The sequence below is a fragment of the Perca fluviatilis genome, chromosome 3 (assembly GCF_010015445.1).
Source record: "Perca fluviatilis chromosome 3, GENO_Pfluv_1.0, whole genome shotgun sequence".
NCBI lineage: Eukaryota > Metazoa > Chordata > Actinopteri > Perciformes > Percidae > Perca > Perca fluviatilis.
In genome coordinates, this window is record NC_053114.1 from 1,398,053 (window position 1) to 1,419,475 (window position 21,423).

General features: G+C 40.7%; 1 protein-coding gene and 1 pseudogene across 1 annotated transcript in view; one reads left to right on the plus strand and one right to left on the minus strand.

Moving 5' to 3' along the window:
• The first annotated feature begins 5,409 nt into the window (after nucleotides 1-5,409).
• Nucleotides 5,410-6,546, plus strand: LOC120555492 (annotated as a pseudogene).
• Nucleotides 6,547-12,621: 6,075 nt separating this feature from the next.
• The window catches only part of LOC120555898 (multiple C2 and transmembrane domain-containing protein 2-like), a 46,435-nt gene continuing 37,633 nt past the window's right edge, over nucleotides 12,622-21,423 (minus strand). The window contains exons 16-21 of the mRNA XM_039795079.1: nucleotides 19,568-19,681; nucleotides 17,683-17,724; nucleotides 15,540-15,649; nucleotides 15,154-15,263; nucleotides 14,447-14,544; nucleotides 12,622-13,565 (exon numbers count right to left, since the gene is read on the minus strand). Of these exons, the coding sequence (XP_039651013.1) occupies nucleotides 13,506-13,565; nucleotides 14,447-14,544; nucleotides 15,154-15,263; nucleotides 15,540-15,649; nucleotides 17,683-17,724; nucleotides 19,568-19,681 (534 nt within the window). The 3' untranslated portion in view covers nucleotides 12,622-13,505. The remainder of the gene's footprint in view (nucleotides 13,566-14,446; nucleotides 14,545-15,153; nucleotides 15,264-15,539; nucleotides 15,650-17,682; nucleotides 17,725-19,567; nucleotides 19,682-21,423) is intronic.

Genomic DNA, 21,423 nt, shown 5'->3' on the forward strand with positions numbered 1-21,423 from the left:
TGCTGCACTCTACATGCTGCCACGAAATAGCTAGAGAATGAAAGAAATACAAAAACTGAGTGAAGGGGCGACCTCTAGCTCACCCAGTAGAGTGTGCGCCCCATATTGGCTGAGTCCTTTGCAGTGGCCCGGGTTCAAATACAACTCACAGCCATTTCCTATGTGTCATCCTCTCCCTCTCTTTACTTTCTATCTACTATCACTATCTAATAAAAAAGGCCCAAAAAATAATCTTAAAAACAAACTAAAAAAAAACTGAATGAATGACAACAGTGTCCAATTTCTCCTTCTTTGGGGCATTAATCACCCCCCATATTCCCATAATATCACCATTAAATCCTCTAGCACCATCTCCACCATCAGCTCAAATTACTGTCCACCTCTAATTGATATGAACAATAACAGAAGAAAGCTTGTTAATGGTGAACATAATTGTCCCAGACAAAAGGCCAAACACAGCAAATCACACTTTACAGCAGGAGCGAACAGAAGGCGACGTCTGGGCTGCAGCCGGTGACCAGGGAGAGATATTTCACTGCAGATATCCATCTACCACCTGAATCACATTTCATTACTGGGTCAGCCATTAAACAGAACGTCGGACTCCAAAAGCTCCACTTTTACAGCCGACTACACAACATGGCATTGTTTCTGTTGGTGGTAGCTTTAATCTTGATGACATAGGCAACATAGTGGCTTTGTATGTCTGTGTATTAGGAGAACAAGACAGTGTGTATAAGCTAAGCTTATGCTGTTTAAAAACTATTTACCCAATTAAATATATTCCAGAGATACATGGTAATGTATGGTAGTCCATTATTATTACATTATAATCCGTTTTTACTTTTACTTTTCATTAAGTACATTACATTTGGCACCACAACAAATAACTCCAGCCCGTTGGAGACGTAAAATAAGGTAGACAAGGCTTAAATCCTCCGCTGCGTTGATAACTGACTCACCACTCTCTCTCTTTCTAACACCCTGCTGCGAGGAGGAGGGTTAACTATCAGCCATAATGTGTAACTGAAGATCAGCTTCCCCCTCCGGCTTCACATCCCCCCCCCCCCCTCCCAGGACCGCACCCTCCACCCCCATCCCAGGTCTCCCTCCCTCCCCTCCCAGCATCCCCTGCTGCTGTTGTTGGGGTGGTCTCTGCTTCTGCTGTCACCAAGCCGCCGGTCTTTCAGCCGTCCGGCTCCTTCCCTGTTTTTTTTTTTTTTTTTTTTTTTGCCGCTCTCCTAGGCGTCACAAGATTACTGAAGCAGTGCTGACATCTCTATCAGCCTGACCTAACACTCTGCCCTTTTCCTCCCTCCTTCCCTCTCCTCTCCCCCTCCTGCACTCCAGGATCCATCACACTTTAGCCTGAGCCGCTTACTGCTACACATTAATAAAATATAAAGGGGTAAACAAAAACACAGAAAAGAAAGAAAAATACAACTATGGTTTTCCTCTCCAGCAGGCAGCACATGAAATAATCACTTTCCTGCCTCCAGCCCTCTACAGTAATTTAGATAAGACTGCTCTAAATCTCTCTTTTTCAACTCCAGGAGGTATTTCCAGGACATCCCAGTGGTTTAGTTCGCTAACGTGTTATCTACTGTACTATCCACTATGATCTGTTTAAATCTAATCAGATACCTTCAACTCGTATCATGCTCATTCCCACCCATTCATCCATTTGCAGTACAATAGAAAGTAAAATATATTTTTAAAAGAACAAATCCACAGAATAATCTTTTTTTTTTATGTGTTTTTAGCTTTACTAGCAGTTGGCAATGTTTGTCTATTGGTCAACTATTAGATGGATTGCCATGAAATTCTATTAAGACATACAGTACACGGTCCCCAGAGGATGAATCCTAATGACTTTGCTGATCCTTTTTATCTTGTACCATTATCAGCTTTAATGCTAACTAGCAAACATTAGCACGCTAATACGCTCAATTCAGATGCTGAACATGGTAAACGGTATGCCTGCTGAAGATCAGAACTTTGAGATTGTCATGCTACATGTTAGCATGCTGCATCAGAACATGACTGTGCCTCAGTACAGATCGCCTGATCGCCATAATGATAGTGCGTGAAACTGCCGTGACATCATCTGCAACATGAAACTCGCTGAATCCTTTTATCAGCAACGAACGTTTGCACTGAATTGTACGGCATAGTTTTGTGGGCTGACTTTTTTTTTTGATCTGGGGCGAGTGAATAAAAATATTGCTATTGCTAGCAATGGCTATGGCTATATGCTAGCTTGGCTATTTAAAAATGGCGGGGTTTTGCAGAATGTCCCATGAAGCACTTGTGACAGTTCTCCCTGACCAATCAGTGGCCTGCAGTGTTTAAACTCCACCTCTAGTATCAGTTCAGCTCACCTGGTACCAAAATAAGTACCAGCTACTTTTGCTGATGGAAAACCAAAATAGAGTGAGTCGCGTTGAGTCGTGCCATACCATGTAGTGGAAAAACGGCATTAGTTTTGCACAAATATGCATTTCTGACTGTTCCTAAAAAAAATGCAATATGAATTAAATACCTTTGAACTAGGATTATATGGATCAATCAGTACTTCAGGAAAGTAGTTTTCCATTTTAGTCTACAGTCAATAAATGTGATGCTGTGTGAGGCTTCAAAAAGAGAAGAAAAATTGTGAGAATGACATAATGGAGTTTTACACTCATTTTCAAAATATGACTTACTTTTAGACCACCAGTGTAATAAATAAAAATCAATATAGAGACAGATGTAAAATAGTTTACAGACCAGATTTTCTGCTCAGACTACCGATGTGGAGGAAAAATCAAAGAGCATGCCTCATGATTACATGCAGAGGATGTTCACTGCAAACATCATTTGCTATTATCTTACAACAAATGCTCTATAAAACAAGTTTAACAAATTGTATATGTGATGAGGGTTGATAGCAAAATTTCACTGGCTGTTTTCGGTTTTATTGGGTATTTTGGCCATGCATATTAGAAATGATGGCACATATTTGCCCTTCAAGCTTGTTATATGTCCTTTTCAGCTCACAGCCCCTCAGTATGATTAACATTTTGAAAAGCACACAACACAAGGACATAGGACAACAACACAGTCTGCACTACTGTTTGCATCCCCCACAATGGCTTCAATAGCACGATGGGTGCACTTATGCTGCTTGCGCACATGAATAAAAACAATATGAAATGTACACAAGCGTATAGTATATGTGCATTCGCTGTGACAGCATGTACTTCATCGCTATGGGAACCTTGGACCTCCGTCGAGATGACGGCTGTTCCAGCATCTCTAACATTGATCAGACTCATGCCAAACACAAAGTCTGTGTTTCTAACTGCTATATATGCGATACGTACGTAGAGTATTTTCTTCTTGATGTTTTGCATTGTCCTGCACCGTGTATGTCAGCATGTATGGCACTATTATTTGTGATCAGTATGTCTCTGCTCTAGTTTAAGAAAAACAAATGCCTGTAATTGTATTGTTCGTGCTGAATGAAGTGATTCTAATCCTGGTCTTTTCAGACATATGACCAGTAACTCTCTTTTCATAAGTTATATTGAATTTCCCCCTGAATGCTGTCTTTGCTCGCCGGCTGCATTCATCCAATCACCCCCCAGTGTTAGCTTTTGAGATTTGTGAGGGGAATGATTTTCATCTGCAAACAAACTGCTGCTCTTGATAGAATTCCTCAGTCGGTCCAGCCGGAGTGTTGTTATTAAGCAAGCTAAAATGACACAGTCTGCAGGGGGGCCTGCCAGTGGAAAGATGCTGTCCATTAGCTGTCAACAATGACTACTGGGTCTACCATCCCATGGGACTGGCAAGCAAGGCATCGTCTCATCCTGAGTCTGGCTGAGAGATCACACAGGCCCCATTGTCTCAAGCAGCCTGGGGTCTTTTTGTAGCAGCAGCTCTGGGAAAGGACGAGCCTTCACGTCCGAAGTCTGTTAAAGAATGGGCTTTCTCCAGGCTAAGGCCATGAAAACTGTAAGGGATGAAGCTAGGGGAACACAGAGAGGCTACGGAGTAGATGTGGAATAGGGGCACCCCTCCTTAGACGAGTTTGGAGTCCCCATCCAGACCTCCCTCTCCCTCTCCCAGTGCTGACCTTCCTTCTCCACCTCGGTTTAATAATGCCTGGGCCTTGGTCATTATTTTGGGCAGATGGAGATGGGGGCAGGCAGTGAAAGGAACTGGTGTCACTCCTGAGGAGAGGATGGTAGGGATGACAGAGAAGAAAAAGCGAATCAGAGAAAAGATCAAAAGCAGAAGCTCGCCTTTCACTCGCCTGAAAGCGCTAAAGAGGATAAGGAACGATCAGGCCTGGGGTCTCCTGTCCTCTCTGGCAATTAGACTCAGCTGATGGAGAGAAAGGCTTGAATGGCAGGGTTCAAGGCCCTCTCTAGGACTCACACAACGGGAAGGAGTTTTTTCCCCATCGCCTCCTTTATCTTCCTCTCCTTTCAGAGTGTCAGAAATGCAGCTGAAATATCTCTCCAAAAAGACAGCACAATCCCCAATGCCAAACCTTAATCACGGTGGCTGATGAGATTGAAGGGGGGGGGGTGCGTTTGAGAAAAAACACACATTCTTTTCACAATTCATCTTTACACTTTATGAGGCCAGGATTCAAGGGAGGTGAAGTCGGTTTATATGCGATAATTAAATTGAACAAATTAGAGTCCATATTTTCACGAGACAAGAGGAGATATCGCATCCTGGGTGCATAGTTAAATATCAATAAACTACTATATCGCATTGTATTATAGAATTAAGCTGTTTCCATGGGCTGACCAGTTATCTGGTCTTGCCCATTCATTTTGAAATGAAGAAAACATAAAAAGTAGAACACAAAAAAAAAATTAAAGTTGCATCAAACTGATAGAAAATGATTAATTAAAATGCATAATAAATTAGCATTCATGCATCAGTAAACAGATGTTACTGGCGTTCCCTGTTGGAGGGGCAGCCATGATGGTTTTGTACAATAGGTTGGACTGTTTCATACAATTTAGCATTCATTTTTTGTTTGACTAGCGAGCTGTCTCAGCCAGGCCACAGCAACATGTCCCACAGGAACCTATTACCATCTTCTACATATGCAAGAGTTTCAATAGGCCGTCTATCATCCTCACAGAGGGACACGCAGCTTTTGCTACAACTTTAACAGCTTGTCATAAAAGGCGCACATGGGGATTTCAATTACGCAGGTCATCAGAGAGTGAAGAAACAGTATTTCAGTCACACACATTTAATTTGTACATATATACTTTGATAAAGGTTGCTAAAAAAACATTTGTAAACCAAAGAAAAATAAAACCAGCTGAGCTTAGTGTAGCTAAGGATGTGGAACACAATGAGGATAAACTGGACATTGGGGGATTAGAAAATATGTTTAAAAAGTAGGCTTGTCTGTGGAGTCCTCCCTTCAGAGGTTTGTTCAGGCCTAGCGGTGTAGACCCCGACCCATAAGCCTCCTGCAGACACACCTGTAGAGGAGAGTATAAAGACCCTGGACTGAACTGAGTCAAACATCAAGCTTTGAGGATTCTGTCCACAGCAGCTCTCCAGAGAAGCTCCACAGCTTCCAGACCGACCCTGAAGATGACTCCCTCTGCTTGCCTGCTGCTGCTGCTCCTGCTCGGCCTCTCTCAGGCACTTCCTCTCCTGGAGGAAGGAGGCAAAGAAGAAAAAGCCCCAGACACCGTCGACATCTCCACCAGGATTCTGACCTCCAACAACGGCAGCAATGAGATCCTGCTGGAAGGAGACCTGCTGGCTCCCAGAACCAGAAACGCCATCATGGGCTATACCCAGAACTGCTTCTGGAACAAAAACTCCAGCGGCCTGGTGACGGTCCCCTTCACTGTGAGCAGTGAGTTCACCAGCTCAGAGAAGCAGCTGATTGTCAGCGCCTTGCAGGGCTTCCACAGCACAACCTGTATCTGCTTCGTCCCCGTAACAACGAGACCGACTATGTCAGCGTGGAGAACCAATCAGGATGTTTCTCCGAACTCGGCAAAGTGGGAGGCAGTCAGGTGCTCTCTCTCCAGAGGCCGGGCTGCGTCTACTACGGCATCATCCAGCACGAGTTCAACCACGCTCTGGGCTTCCTGCACAAACACACCAGGAGCGATCGCGACAACTACGTCACGATCAATTGGGCCAACATCGAGCCTCAGATGGCCTACAACTTCGACAAGCAGGTCACCAACAACCTGAACACTCCCTAGGACTACACCTCCATCATGCACTATGGAAGAACAGCCTTCTCCATCAACGGGCAGGACTCCACCACCCCGATCCCCGACCCTAACGTCCAGATCGGCCAGACGCAGGGCTTGTCCTCCTGGGACGTCATAAGGATCAATAAGCTCTACAGCTGCTAAAATCAACACATCTTATCCAGAGTTATCAGTTATGAAAACAAGTTTCTGTTAAAATATTCTTTAAGCAGACAGCAGAATCTAAGACTATGAATCTGTGAATTCTCTGATACTGTACGCTATCTAATTAAAGCATGCATTCAATATTTAGCTCGCATATTATATATAATATTTCATTTATCTATTTCTACTTATAAAACTTACTTATTAATTTTGTGTAAATCCGCTCACACATACATTGGCAACATTGCAAACTTGCATAATATAAGACTGAAATACAAAATAAAACCTCCATAATCTAATCTCAACATTTTGTGAGTTTAGAATTATAAGGTTCTATCTCCGTTAAGGGTAGTTCTGAGATATTGAGCATCAAAGTTTTTACATCCCAGCTGGCGAAACTGTTATGTAGTATGATCTACTATTAAAAACTAACTAACAAAATATTTCTTTTACAAAAATAACACCACACAGGCATTAATAAATACCGAATGGATCAGATTACGTTAAAAACTCAATTTCGACCAAAAGTGGAGATAGAACCTTATAATTCTAAGCTCACGATTACATTTGAAGGATATGTCGGGAAGCTTACTATTCTATATATTTCAAATTTTTAACAAATCTTATGAAAAGACCAAAACCAACAAAGAACTGATCCTACCAACAAGTGTTTGTGTCTGTGTATCCAAAGCCTCTTCTCTGTCATAGACCTGTTTTCAAAAACTAAAAAGACATCAGTGAGCCACACTGTTGCACTTGGTTCCTTTTTTACCATGAACATGGACACTGTAGTTTATTTTAAGTCAATTCCACTTACAGTTCAACCCCTTGCTGCCGTAAATACATCAGTAATTCCCAAAACAGGGGTAGGCTATCTGTACCCCAGGGGGTACATCTACAGTTGCCAGGGGGTCTGTGGATACACTAGGGGTGGATCAACAGATTTGACAAAAAATAAATAAAAATTTGATTAAAAAAATATCTGAACATAGTGTCTGCTATAACACCTGAGCATATGTTGCAATTAAGATTGTGTGAAAACTGTTAGCGAGCATGCAGAGAACTTGAAAGAGTTGGCTGAAAGTAATAAATATTTAACTAGATAGCTAAAGTAAATGGATAAATGGTTACGTGAAAGGAACATTGTGAACTGAACCCATGCTTCGTGTCGCTTTGTTCTTCAAGATACGAACCACAAAACAATTATGATCAGATTGTTTAATAACAATAGTAGTTAGCTAAAAGTAATGGATACATGGTTGAAATAGTAAGATAAAAGTAATGGATAAATGGATGAGATAGTTTGCTAAAAAGTAATGGATATATAGTTGAAATAGTTATCGAAAAGTAATGGATAAATGGTTGAAATAGTTAGCTAAAAGTTATGGATAAATGGTTGAAATAGTTAGCTAAAAGTTATGGATAAGGTGTCCAGCTTCTGGCACTCCAAGTGGTAGCCTAATTATACAAATGCAAACTTAACCAAATCGAAAACTGACACTTCAATTGGATGAAAGAATATTGAAACACTATCCTCTTTGATATCATTAATAGTTAAATAATATCCAGTTGCTGTATTAAAATTAACACATTTGGAACATGACAAGTGGTGTTGATAAAGGGGTAGCCAGTGTAAGGCACTGAACAACTAATCCTTATTGGTGAACTGGTTCATATTGGTCTATAACCTAAACAGGGCTGCTAACAGGCTGGAAAAACTTTGAGCTAAGTTAGCCATAGCTTTGTGAGTGATCTAGATTTAGCTAGCTAACGTTCTTCACTTAAACAGAACTTGTATTACTATATCAAATATATTTTTTAATTTGTTTATTATTATTATTATTATTATTATTATTATTATTATTATTATTATTATTATTATTATTATTATTCATAATTTAGCCTAACAGGGCAAAGTTTAAGAGTGTGACAAACAGATAAGCATTATTGAACATGGGAAAACATACATGATTGAAAGTTTATGCTCACCCTACCTTGCTCCTTTGAGTTCCCTCCTAAAAATGATGTCACTTCCTGAAAATGGTCTCAATGGAATTGTCTTTTTTGGAAGGTAACAAACTACTAACAGGGTAAACATTTGCCACTGATACAGTAAATGATGAACATGGTAAAACAAGAAAAATAACTATAGTTATATGTGTATATATGAGTGTAAGGTCTACATGTTAATTCATATATTTGAGTTCATTTACTAAAAATGTATTTACAATGTGTATACAGTTAACTATTTACACATTTGTGTTTACACAGTCAGTATTTGCATATTTTGCAGTTCTTTACCTCTGTGGTTTCCCTCACATTTACCTTAGTCTCAGTTCTGCTAGCATCTGATTGGTTAGTTCAGCTATATGTCAGTGAGAAACAAGGAAGTGTTGCTGTTGTTATGGAGCTGATGTGTGGAGAAGAGTAAAGTGCTGCTCAAGAAAGTTATCCGTCTCCATCCGGCTGTCTCTCCTCTTTAAGAGTGGTCCAACCACCACATTACGAATCCTCACATTACATGAGTTTAACATGGCCTGTAAAATAATCAAAGAATATTTTGAGTACTTTTATAATTGTATTGCTTATAGTTCTTGTAGAAGTAGATTACTTAGCATGACACTGCCTATGACACACTGAGCACCTCTCTCTCTCTCTCTATCTGTGTTCATTTATGTCCCATGCTAGCCTCGTGAGACCGTCCTGATCTGGCGAGCTCCAGTTTTCCACTCGCAGATCAGTCTGGCATCTTGAGATAGAGAAAATTTGGAGCCGTTAGCCAAACGACCGGGCCAATCAGCGTTGGTTTTGAGGCGGGTTTAGGTGGTGATAGACAGATGGTTTATCCAATCAGCTAACCAGTATTTTCAGACAGCGGTAGCCCTAATTCTGTTAGCCGCTCGCTAATACTTTTTTCTCTTGGATCCTTCTTTTGGAATATGGAGCGGGAAAGGGTGCCTTTTATTCCTAAATTCTCGTTACACAAACGGCAAATATCCTTTACCGACATGTTGCTAGCTTGCTGAGCTAACGAGCTATGCTTTGCCTGCAGCAGCAGGGGCTTGTGGTTGTATTTTTTAATACGCTTCGTTGATCTGATTGGTTGATTTGACACCATCTGTCTATCACCAACATAGGTGATAGACAGATGGTTCATCCAATCAGCTAACCAGTATTTTCGCCCCTTCCCAAAAGTTCTCCAACGGAAAGTTCCCAGATGGATATGCCGAGCAAATGCGAAGCAATCCATCTGGCGGAGTCAGGTTAGTCCCATGCATGTTACTAACTTAGCTCTAACCCCAGAGTCCTTATGTTTTCTCGCCCCGAGGATTTCCCTGGATTGTGGTTGCACCTGGATAGTGGTTGCAGCTGCTGCTGTGGTCCTGCTCGACGCCTTGCTACGCCCTGCACTGCTACTTATTATTTATAGTCATAGTTCTATTATCTTTATTGTTAATATACTTGCCACTGTTCATCATGCCAACTGCTATAATTATTATGAATCATATTTGGCCATATCTGTATATCTGTATCAGTGTCTCTGGGTCCCAACCGGCAGCAGCAGATGGCCGCCCACCAAGAGCCGGGTTCTGTCTGTTTTTGCTTCGCCTCGCCTGGTCTAGATCTAGTCTATCTGTGAAGTGTCCCGAGATAACTTCTTTTATGATTTGACACTATAAATACAATTGAATTGAAAACTTTAATTGAATATATATATATATATATATATATATATATATATATGTGTGTGTTTTCTATGAGTATTATTCTGTTCATGTGATAAAGATCACTTAATATAGTTTAAGCCATTTGTTATCATTACATTTTAAAGGAAATATGGGGAAGAAATTCATGGGGACAGAACAGGTGCTGCATAAAGACATTCTAATGCTGTAGATTTAAATTTTCAAGAATTTTGATAAAACTAAACATTTATACAGAGGAGTAGGTGCAACACACACACACACATCCTGAAGACCAATGGCTCTTGCTTGTTGCAGAGAGCAAAAGCTATTTTTAGGGGAAAGATCGTTGAGGAAAATAATATTCAAGACGTGTCTGAAGCAAAGCAGATACTAAAACAAAACACCAACAAAAGGCCAACTTAATACCAGTGTGTTGGTCTCTCTTTAAAAAATCATTTTGCATCTCCTCTGTCAATCAGAGCTGTTGGCTGTTGGCAGCCTCAGGCTCTTTTGGATGAAGTGCTTTGATGGTGGCCTGCTCTGGGACAACACACAGCCTCTGGGCAGCAGCCCAGCTAGTACACACTGCGCCTGTGATTTACCTGGACCCAGACTCCCTGAAGGATTGTTAACACTATGGGGAGTGGTGGGGGGCATGTGAGCTGACCACATGGTCAAAATCAAGCTCATTACTGAGAGTAATGATTGTTGAATGACGATAAAACCAGTGGAAGAAGTTGTTTTGTCTTCAAAAAGAAATTTATGACAAAATGGTTGATCACAAGTCCTGGTGCTGTAGGACTGTAGACAACACATTTAGTTAATTAAATTAGAAGAATCAGCTGACATTTGTGAAATATTCTCATTAGATGACTTGCCTATTCTAACCCAGCAGTCTGAAAATCCATACTTTATTAAAACACATTAACAGTTGCTAGCCAGAGATCAACAGCAATGATGGTAATGATAGTGATTCTCAATATCAAAACAATGTCATGATAATTATACATCTCTTATGATTAGTGGTGATGTTTAGAAACAGAAAGATATGACAGAAAGAATGAACAGATATGATTCTGAAGTGAAAGTAGTGTGAAGTGTCTGTAGAAATAGAGACAAAGTGAGTCACAAACGCACCAACCAACCAACCAACCAACCAGTTACTGCTGCTCTGCAGTTAAACACGGTGTTGCCCATTAGACCCCTCCACCTCCACACACACACACAAATGGTCCATGCTGTATGTAGCCTAGTTAGGAATGCGTTAATAAAGACTTTTAATGGATAATAGACATTCACACCGTCTACAGAGTTGCATATGCAGCGCCTTTGTCTGCACACACACACACACACACACACACACACACACACACACACACACACACACACACACACACACACACACACACACAAACACACGCACACACACCGCTGAGCGTTCTCAGGTCCCATATAGAGTTATAACAAGTCTTTTGAGACCGATCAGCCGCTGTATTTGTGGCTCATCAGAATGCATGTGCCACATCACATTAGTCCCCACGTGTGAACCGTGATTTTACTTGGTAATTTTGAAGCATCTCGCTGCCTATACATATTCATGCTGAGCCTATAAGTGTCAAATTGAGATGTCCTTCCAGTGTCCTTGACAGCGGGTTATTAATATTGAATAACTAAGTCAACATTAGAACTACGTGAAGAGATATCCTACAGGTCATCGTCTGCCACGTTCTTCACCCTTCGTCCATAACACAATCGGACAAATCGTCAAATGATTTGATATGGTATAGCATTGTGTAGAATATTATGTGTAGGCTGTAGTGCACTGAGCAGGTAAGGGGTATTTAATGTATTTCTCCGGAGGGGTTATTAAATCCCAGTGTGTGTGAGTGTGTGTGTGTGTGTGTGTGTGTCATTTATAAGTATCTAACCAGGTCACTCTTCAAATACTTTCATATGCAATACACTTGTACAAAATCTGACACAATTATGGGATGTGTTATTGTATTTCATTAGAGCGGTTTTCCTTTTATTTTACTCATTTCTCATTTAAGAGGCTGCTGACTGCTGCTGAGCCCACGCGCTCCGACTTAAAAGCCATAAATCCCAGGGTATTACTCTGAACGCCAACATCTTAACTATTCCAATTCTCCAATCCCTAAATTGGTGCGGCTGTTGTTGCTTGTGGCTGCTTTTAAAATCCTCCTCCTGCTCCTGAGCGGTGCGCAGCCCGGTACCGGGGGTGTGTGTGGCGGCTGCTGTACTCGATAGGATGCTGGCTGCAGGCAGCTGGGAGGAGGTCGCCCAGGTCCCCCTGCTCATGGCGACGCCCAAGGGCCATCAACACAGCGGGGAGCCCGGGTGCCGGTGAGGTCTCGCACACAGCCTCGCCTCGCTTCATGAAAGCCTAATGAAGAGAGGGGGCTCGGAAACTGTGCTGTTAGACGCCCACAATCCTGCAGCACGGAGAGCATGAATCTGCCGTGCAAGGGAACTCAAAGAGACGCAGTACAGAGCTGAGACAGAGAGGCGGAGGATATGCTAAACTGTGATTGTGTGCATTTATTGCGGTTAGAAATGGGAGACACAAAGTATTCATCACTGATTGTTGTGAATAAATAAAGTTACGTGTGTATAGATTTGGCCCTATCCCACTTACAAGCAAAGTGTAAAATAAAACCGTACAGTGCACCCTCTATATAGGACGAATAGAAAAATAAAACTAAATATATAGGCACTCATCTTTGCATGCAAAAAAAAAAAAGTCACCTTGAAGTGAAATCTTAAATCTTTATCCATTTTCAAAGGTAAAAGTAAGAAATAAAGGAATACAATGCAGAATATTTGCTACTGACTTATGTTGTATATGGGAATATGAAAGGCTCAATAATTGTTTCCTCAAATTCATCATAATATTTAAAACCACAAAGACCTTAAAAATGATGACTTGTACTTTTTAAAAAAGGAACCCATGATGAAATCCACTTTCATCCCATTTTCTTTTTTTTTTTTTAAAAAGGTGCATAATCCATTTTGGAATAAAAGTCTGCACATCTGCCAATGCAAATGATGTAAAAATATACACACAAATGTTACATACCAAAGCATATACATTCAATATAATGTATTCAATAATATTTCGGCTGGTTTCAGGAGGACACAACCTGGGGCCAGAAAATATAAAAACAGCAACTTGTGATCGATTATCTTGAAGAATAAACTGTACATACAATAAAAACATCTACAATCTTTGTACATTGTAATCTGGAATCTCTATGGGCTTCTCCGTGTGGACTTCTTTGGTTTCTTCTTGGGAAAGGTCTTTACAGTATGTGCCGGTTGATATGAATGGTGCTGAGCTGTGTATCTCCACAGCGAATTAAAATCCAACCCTACCACGCAGATCCTGTGGAAACTGTTTTTAAGTAGGAAGCCTACTGAGTTTCTTCCTCCTGCTGCCTCTCATTTCACTGTACTGAACCTGAGGGAAACAAGAACCAGAGTCACTTCACAGAGAAAAGTGCAAAGCTATTCATTTATTTTTTACCAAAGATGCATTACGTTTTTGTTCATCTTGTAGTGCTTTTATTTAACGACAATTGCAAATAACATTTTCACTAAAGTCCCTGTGTAGACCGAGTAACAGTGGTCAGCAGAGAAACTAGAGTGAGTCACCGTCACTAAACCCAGAGGCCCAGGGGCATCCAAGAAGGAGAGGGAGAAGGCAAATGGGGTCAAACAGCTCAGAGAGAAAAGGACAGAGACAGAGAGGGTGAGGAGGAGATATGACGTCGGGTAAAAAGAGAGAAGCCAGAGAGGAAATAAAGGAAGAAGAGAGGACACGCATGGATAACCGAGAGAAAAAAAGGATTTCTTGTGGATAGTTCATTTAAAAAAAATAAAAAATAACAACTAAAAGAGTGTCTGGTTTATGGACATGAGGTCAAATCCTGCAACCCTCATGACCACTTTTGTAGAAAAAGTCTTGTTACTTTACTATTAAAGTGATGTCAATCATTCTACAAAATCAAATGTTTCTTTTTGGTTGCTGCGAGTGTGCAGACTGAGGTTTTGTTCTCGCTGAGGTTGGGGAGTTCATACAGGAGACAGCAGCAGCAGCAGCAGCAGCAGCGTCTCCTGTCTCAGCCTGGGAACAGCCTGGCTCGCAAAGCAGCAGACCTCCACCAGGGATGTATCATGACCAAAACACAACAGAAATTATACAGGGCTGCATAATTATACAGACGGAGCTAATTATACAGACAACAGTGAAGAATGCCTGGGAGTTGTTTTTAGTAAAATGCAAAGCTAGCGGGCTCTGGGATTTTGGGCTTCCTGGCCGGCTGATCCGGCGGGGCTTACCTTCTGCACATCTGAAGGCACCCTCGTCAGGAAATCAAGCACTTCATTGTTGTCAATGCTGTATGGGTTCCGTAATTTCTTGGTGAATTTATTGATGCCTAAAACAGAAATTCACACCAACATATCATTAACACTAGTCTCTTGTGGCTGCGCTCTTTGTTTCCACACAAACAAATACCTGCAGAGGAGACGCACGCTGTCCAAGAAATATTGCTCCGAGTATTACAGTGCAGTATGTGCCTTTCGCGTCTTTTACTTTCAGTTGTTATGCTGGCAGACTTGCAACATTTTACACTCCAGTCATTTGGACAATAATCTTATCCAGTAAAACGGGTAGGATATAGGATACATTTCAATTCATAAATCCCATTATGAGAAGCTAATGTTAAAGGAGATGAAGGGGGAGGGGAAGAACTCTTAGCAGGAGCAAATTATCCTGTGACATTGTAAATTTCATGGGTAATAGAAAGATCCTGCGAAAATAAATAGAGCTATAATAAGGATATATAAAATATAGGAGAGGGGAAGGAGAATCTTTACAATGACGGCAAATTAAAAATATTTTGTGGACAATGATTTTATGGAGTGATGAGGCACTCAGCTAAAACAAAGGCAAACAGATATATTCAAATTTGTTTATTAGGATAAACCCCTTGAGATGTATCATCTCGTTTTAGAGACATTTATGAACAGTGTTTGAGACTTACCCCATATTAAAACCACGTAGCGAACAGGGATGTAGTATGTAAGGATTGTTGCAGTGACAAAGACCAGGAAAGCCAGGCTGGACAGGAACGGCACCGACCAGTTGAAAGTGCTGACAAATGAAGATCAGAAACATCAGGAAGAATGGTTCTACTGAACTTCATTTACTGATTGTACATAAACTACCGTACAATCATACTCCTAGGAAAATGTAACTGAGGCCCCTCTAATGCAGATCTTTTTCTTTTATACTGGATAATTACAGGCCAGGACAGTTCAAAATATTCAGGACATTTAAATAATGTGATCATAAACTACTATAATGCTTTTAGCTGCAATACAAATAAATATAATGTTCTGTAATTCACTATAGATCTTCAATTCTTACTTTTTAATCCTCTCCCCAAAACATGCGATGCTATCCAGAAGGTTTTGAAGGGTGATGATGGTTTCTTGGACCATGTGGATTTTCTCCATCAGCCCTCTTCTCTCAGACTCCTGCAGCAGAACAAAACAAACAAGTCTTCGTACAGTCCACAACAGAAAGGTGGGAAGGGAGGGTTACCTTCTCGCTTTGCTATTTTAGTATGAGATTGTTGGGGCATTTTATTGAGAGGGAAGTAGATCATTTTCAGCAGCTAATTGTAGTAGAATTTCAAAAGAAGTACACATTTAAAACATAAAGGACTGTGCCTTTATCAATCTAGTTAAAGGTTTGTGCTGGTTGAAAAAGATAGTTGCTATAACAACTAGTGACAGACTGTCACTAGTTGTTATAGCAACTATCTTTTTCAGCTCATTAAATTACTCTTGAAAAGTACCATCAGTACAAATACCACATATTAAATATGTGAATTTAAAAAGGAGGTAAAACTCCAATACAAGTAAAAAAAAATGTTGTTTTACTTTTGTTACTTTACATCAAATAGTCGTATTACAGAGATGTTTTGCTGTGCGTGTGTGTGTGTGTGTGTGTGTGTGTGTGCCCCCTTGTAAATGAGATAATGCATCACAAAATACTTCCTGAAACAATAAAAATAAATAAAAAAGGTTAAAGTATTATTTATTATAGCAGATAATTTCAACTATTCTGAAGTAGATCATATCTGATTATCATAAATATCGCAATTTTAATTTGGTTTGTAGCCTAAAAAGCAAAAACATAAAATACAGCACTTTAATGCTGTAATTTAACAGCTCAACTACACAATAAGCTTTGACAGCTTTATCGGGTCTAATATTCTGAGACTGTCACAAGGCCACAGATTTCCTTCCTACCAGACTTAATAATAATAATAATGATAATAATAATGATAATAATAATAATAATAATAATAATAATAATAATAATAATAATAATAATGTCTTTCCAAGGGTCTTTGAGAAAGACACAGACTCATTCAACGCCACTCTAGATAAGAGTGTCTGAAACTTTAACAGCAAATTTAAAAACGGCTTTTTGAAGTGAATGCTCTTCAGAGTTATGAAAGAGACGAGGCACCGTTCTCAGGCTAGTCCAGATCCCAGGAGGGAAGGATGGCTTCAAAGTAAACAGAGGAGACCAGACCCTCTGAAGATCTCTGCAGAGAGAGCCAGACTTCAGACAGAGACACGGCCACATGTATACATCAAACACAGCGAGACTGAAGGAGGGTTACAGGACTGAAGAGAGAGGCTGGGGTCGGGGTGTGTGTGTGTGTGTGTGTGTGTGTGTGTGTGTGTGTGTGTGTCACTTAGTGATATATGTTTGCTTCTGCTCAGAAACACTGTGAGGGATTGCTGGCTCAAAGCCATCCAGACGCTGGGGACGAGCCTGGGAAAGGAGCTGTGGAGGGGATGGAACCTGGGGTATTCCACATGCACAGTGACTACCAGTCTCACAAACCACATCTTGTAGGATCATTTACTTTCACCTCAGTCAAATATCCATCAAACCTCCTCACTGCCCTGAACCACTTCAGTTGTTTCAGGGTCATGTTCCCACTGAAACCAGCATGAGAACCACTTTACACCAGGCCGACGCCGGCCATTCAAAAGGTCTACAATAAACTGCTGTCGTTCTGAAGGAATATTTCATTGCCTAAAAGCATTGTAACACTTTCAATGCCAACTTTTAAAATGAGCTTTGAAAAAGCATGTCTAAGTGCTGTCATTAGTTTCATATTGATGGTATTATATGGCATGTTAAGCTCAGGGACTTTCCTAAATGCGGCAGAACCTTTTCCCCCACCCCTCTATTAGCATATGAATATGTTGTGACATGTGGAAACGAGTCGGTGAGGTCTTCATTAAGCCCAAATGTCTTTTGGTAAGTTTACCACACAAAAAAAATCCAACTCGTGGTTGGCAGGAATCCAAATGCATCGGAAGATTTCGTACTGAATGAAGAGCTTAACAGCATAACATCATAGATCATAGGCAGATACCTTTGTCAACATGTCAAAATAAACGTATTTACTATTCATCGCATATAAAAGATACAGATGCTTAGTTAACAAAGAAACGCAAACATAAGAAACACAGGTACGTACCTTTTCATCATCCTCGTCCTCATCCCCCAAATCCATATTGTCCTGAAAAAAAAAAAAAAGAAGAGAAGAACGGCGTTATAGAGTTGAGATGTTGTACATTATAAAACGTTGTCTCATTTTGACACTGGGACTCTGTATTAACTCCAGTGTGCTCATGGGGTCTTCATCTGACAAAGTGCAGGGATCAGCGGTGACCCTGAGGTCGGCACTGCAGGGCAGCTGACTGACAGGCCATGTTGGCTTTGTTCACAAAAAACCAAGGCAACCGAGGTGTGGCAGCTCACACTTTTATACCAGAACATGCTAAAGCGCCAGTAATCAATATTTATGTGTGTGGAACAGTGGATCAAATGATTACTTGCATACAAAAGGATCTGCTCAAAGTGACAAACCCACAGAGAGTTATCATCCGAGTCTACAGTTCCCCTCAGCTCTGCTCTGCAGTTTAGCATCTTCTAGCTCTAGTTCACTCATTGCATTGTTTTTGTTGCACTATATAAGTAACAACTAAATGAAAGGCCCTGAAAACCCTTTATGAACGTACATATTTCAGAAGATCAAACCATTTTCTTTATTCTATATGAGAGATTCTTCTTTAGTTTTAGTTTGGTCTGGTTTAAAGTGGGTGAGCACCAATCAGGATTGAGGGACATTTGAATTAAAATCTGATGACACTTGAGGTTCAGGTCCTCATGTTGCCAGTACTGTGAATTAAATTTGATCAAACATTACCCACACAGTCCTGATGAAGCAGATTACCACTTGTTGAGCTCTTTATAAATAATATCTAACAAATTTAAAACTCTGATTGTGGCATATTTAGTTATTAATATTTACTCACACCTTAGCGTCAGTTTTTATTCTCACATTATCTGTCATGCGTGAAAAATGATTTCCTTGTCACATGATGCATCTGTTTGTTATTGTAAATGGTTTGATGTGCAATATTCCGTAGCAATGCTGCCTATACAGTATATTCATTACCACTGTTGTAGAGCTGAAACGTGTTCAGTAATCGTTTTGTTCATTGACATAAATGTTGATAATGGTTAATAGTTAAACTTATTTACCATGATTTTAAATAATTGTAAATTTAATATCTTCATGTTTGATAAATTGGGCTCTGAGAACTAGTGACTGTCTATTTTCCACAGTCACATTTAAAGTCTAAAAAATACATTAATTAATGGAAGACATAACCAGCAGATGAATTGATAATGAAAAGAATGGTTAGTTGCAGCCCTACATGGTTGTAAAGCAACACATATTTCACAATACAATAACGCCCATTGTTGTTTGAACAGAGCACTGTGTATGTAATTTGCTATAACATAAAGTCTGTGTTGAGCCGTATACAGTAAATACAGCTGCTACTCCACACTGAGCACAGACGAGATGCAACACCCTCGTTTCTGTGAAACGGAGAGTGGTCACAGTGGGGGAAAACACTGTCAATTGTGACCTTTTCAGAGCATAGTGCTAAAAAACTTTGTCTAATTTGACCAGTCACAACGAGGAGAGGGCAACAGACCAATTACAGTGAAGAAGAGGAAGGATTCAGGACAATAACTAGGACTGGAAAAAAAGAAAAAGAAAGCAGTGGTAGTAAGGGACAAGCACTGCAAATTAGCTTCGGCTATAATGATATGTTGCATTAGTCTATTCAGTGAGTTCTCTATGCTTATGTGTTATTTTATTGTTATGTAGCTAGGTGCAGCTAGTTGCTATGGAAACAAACCAGCTTTTAATTATGAGCACAAAATGTGGTTGAGGTAGCTGTTTTTCTACAAAATCAAAAAAGGAGGAGTGTGAACAGGAAGCAGAAGATCACTTGTCTGAAGCAGAATAAAGATGGACGAGGCTGATGCAGCTGCTCTGGACTCACCAAGTCCTGACTGACCCGACCCGACTGGATCTGGAGGTAGTTCCACGAGATGAGCAGGACCAGGAAGAGGGGTAGCATGTAAAACTCCCAGTTCCACACGGTCACCAAAAACACCTGCAGGCAGAGGGGCACACATGAAACCAAACTGCTCTCCTTTAAGTCACATCCAAAAGACATTTTCAAAAGTTACAGAATCCCTGCTAGCTAAAGGTTGATCCAATCTGCTATTGATTTCATTAGCAGTGATGAAGGCTACCCTGCCACTATCAAAGCCTTGCTTCCCACATGTATGTACAATTATTCTGCATATGCTGTGTAGGGTGACCTCTCTGCTCAGCTGGGCCGACTCTCCCTCCACCGCCTGTACAGTGTATGCATTGACAATAACCACGCAAGTTCAATTGATCTGCCTCTCTCATCTTTGTGCACATTAACGCCGACCACAGGGAGCCCGCGTGTGAATATGTCATTAACATCCATAATGGCTCTTATGATGGTAATTCCACCTGTGTGTGGCTCAGGTAAAAACGGAAAAGAGGATAAAGAAAAATAGCTTGTGATGTCTCAATTGCGCGGCTAAATGGAACGATGAAATAACCCGGTCAGAGAGGCAGCGCCGGCCAACATGGCAGCGAGCCACAACGCGCGGGGAAGGGTTTACAGATGCTAATAAAAATACAAGTGAACATCTGGTAAAGACATCCCTCTACTCTGAGGCACCAACTGACATAAAAGATAGCAGATAACCCCCCCCCCCCCATCAGATTTAATGTGCAAAAAAACCAAGCATGCTCTTGTCTGTGTTATCACAAGCCAAAACAGGGCCTGGGAGAGGGGATGAAACCAATTCCTCACTGAAAGGGTTATGTTTTATTAGAGAGTCATTGTAATGACTGGGAGAGCTGGGACAGGGGGAAAGCCAAGTCACGCTTTGGTGGAAATGTATACCCAGCCCATAAAGATTGTGATAACTGCAGCCCATTTCAGCTTAAGAGGCATTACACAGTCTTCAACAGCAAAAAACGGTCTATGGAAATTCAATCCAGAGAGAGAGAGAGAGAGAGAGAGAGAGAGAGAGAGAGAGAGAGAGAGAGAGAGAGAGAGAGAGAGAGAGAGAGAGAGAGAGAGAGAGAGAGAGAGAAATGAAAGGCTACCTAATGTTGGGAGAGCTACTGAACTGGAGGGTAGCATATTTTCAGAATGCAGCAGGATTTCCACACTAATACTCGGGGAAGGGTTTGTATGGCACAGCGGTAACCCAAGAGCACAGAAATCTATGACATCGTTCACAACATTCATTGTTTTAAAGCGGGATGGTGTAACTTACACTGAACAGCAGCTCCTGATTATTATGGATATTTATGAGATAATGATAAAAGCGGAGAAGAGTCATAAAGTCAGTGAACCATAATATCTACCAAAAGTTTGCAACCATTAGCCATCATTAGCTACCATAAGTCATACCAGACCAAGTGAGGTTGAGCGTATCAACTTGTCCCTCAATATTTCTAATGACCAGTCATCACATGCCTCTAAAAGCTATTACTGAGCAAACCCCCCCCCCCGACAATATTCAGTATTAAACAGACCCAGTGTTCATGTCAACCAGCAACAGCCATATTCGTTCTGTATCACACGGCATGCAAAAAACATTTTAATAAAAAAAAGACGGCAGAGACAGAATATAAAGCGGTGTGTTAATGAACACATCTGGCCTGGTGTTTGTCAGTGTAACAGGCTGGAGGATGATATCCGAGTGTCACTCTGTCACTCATCTTTAGAAAACTGGGTCTATAGATGATTCGTCACTAAACTGTATTGTAACACACACGCTCGCCGGTGGGAATTCTGTGCAC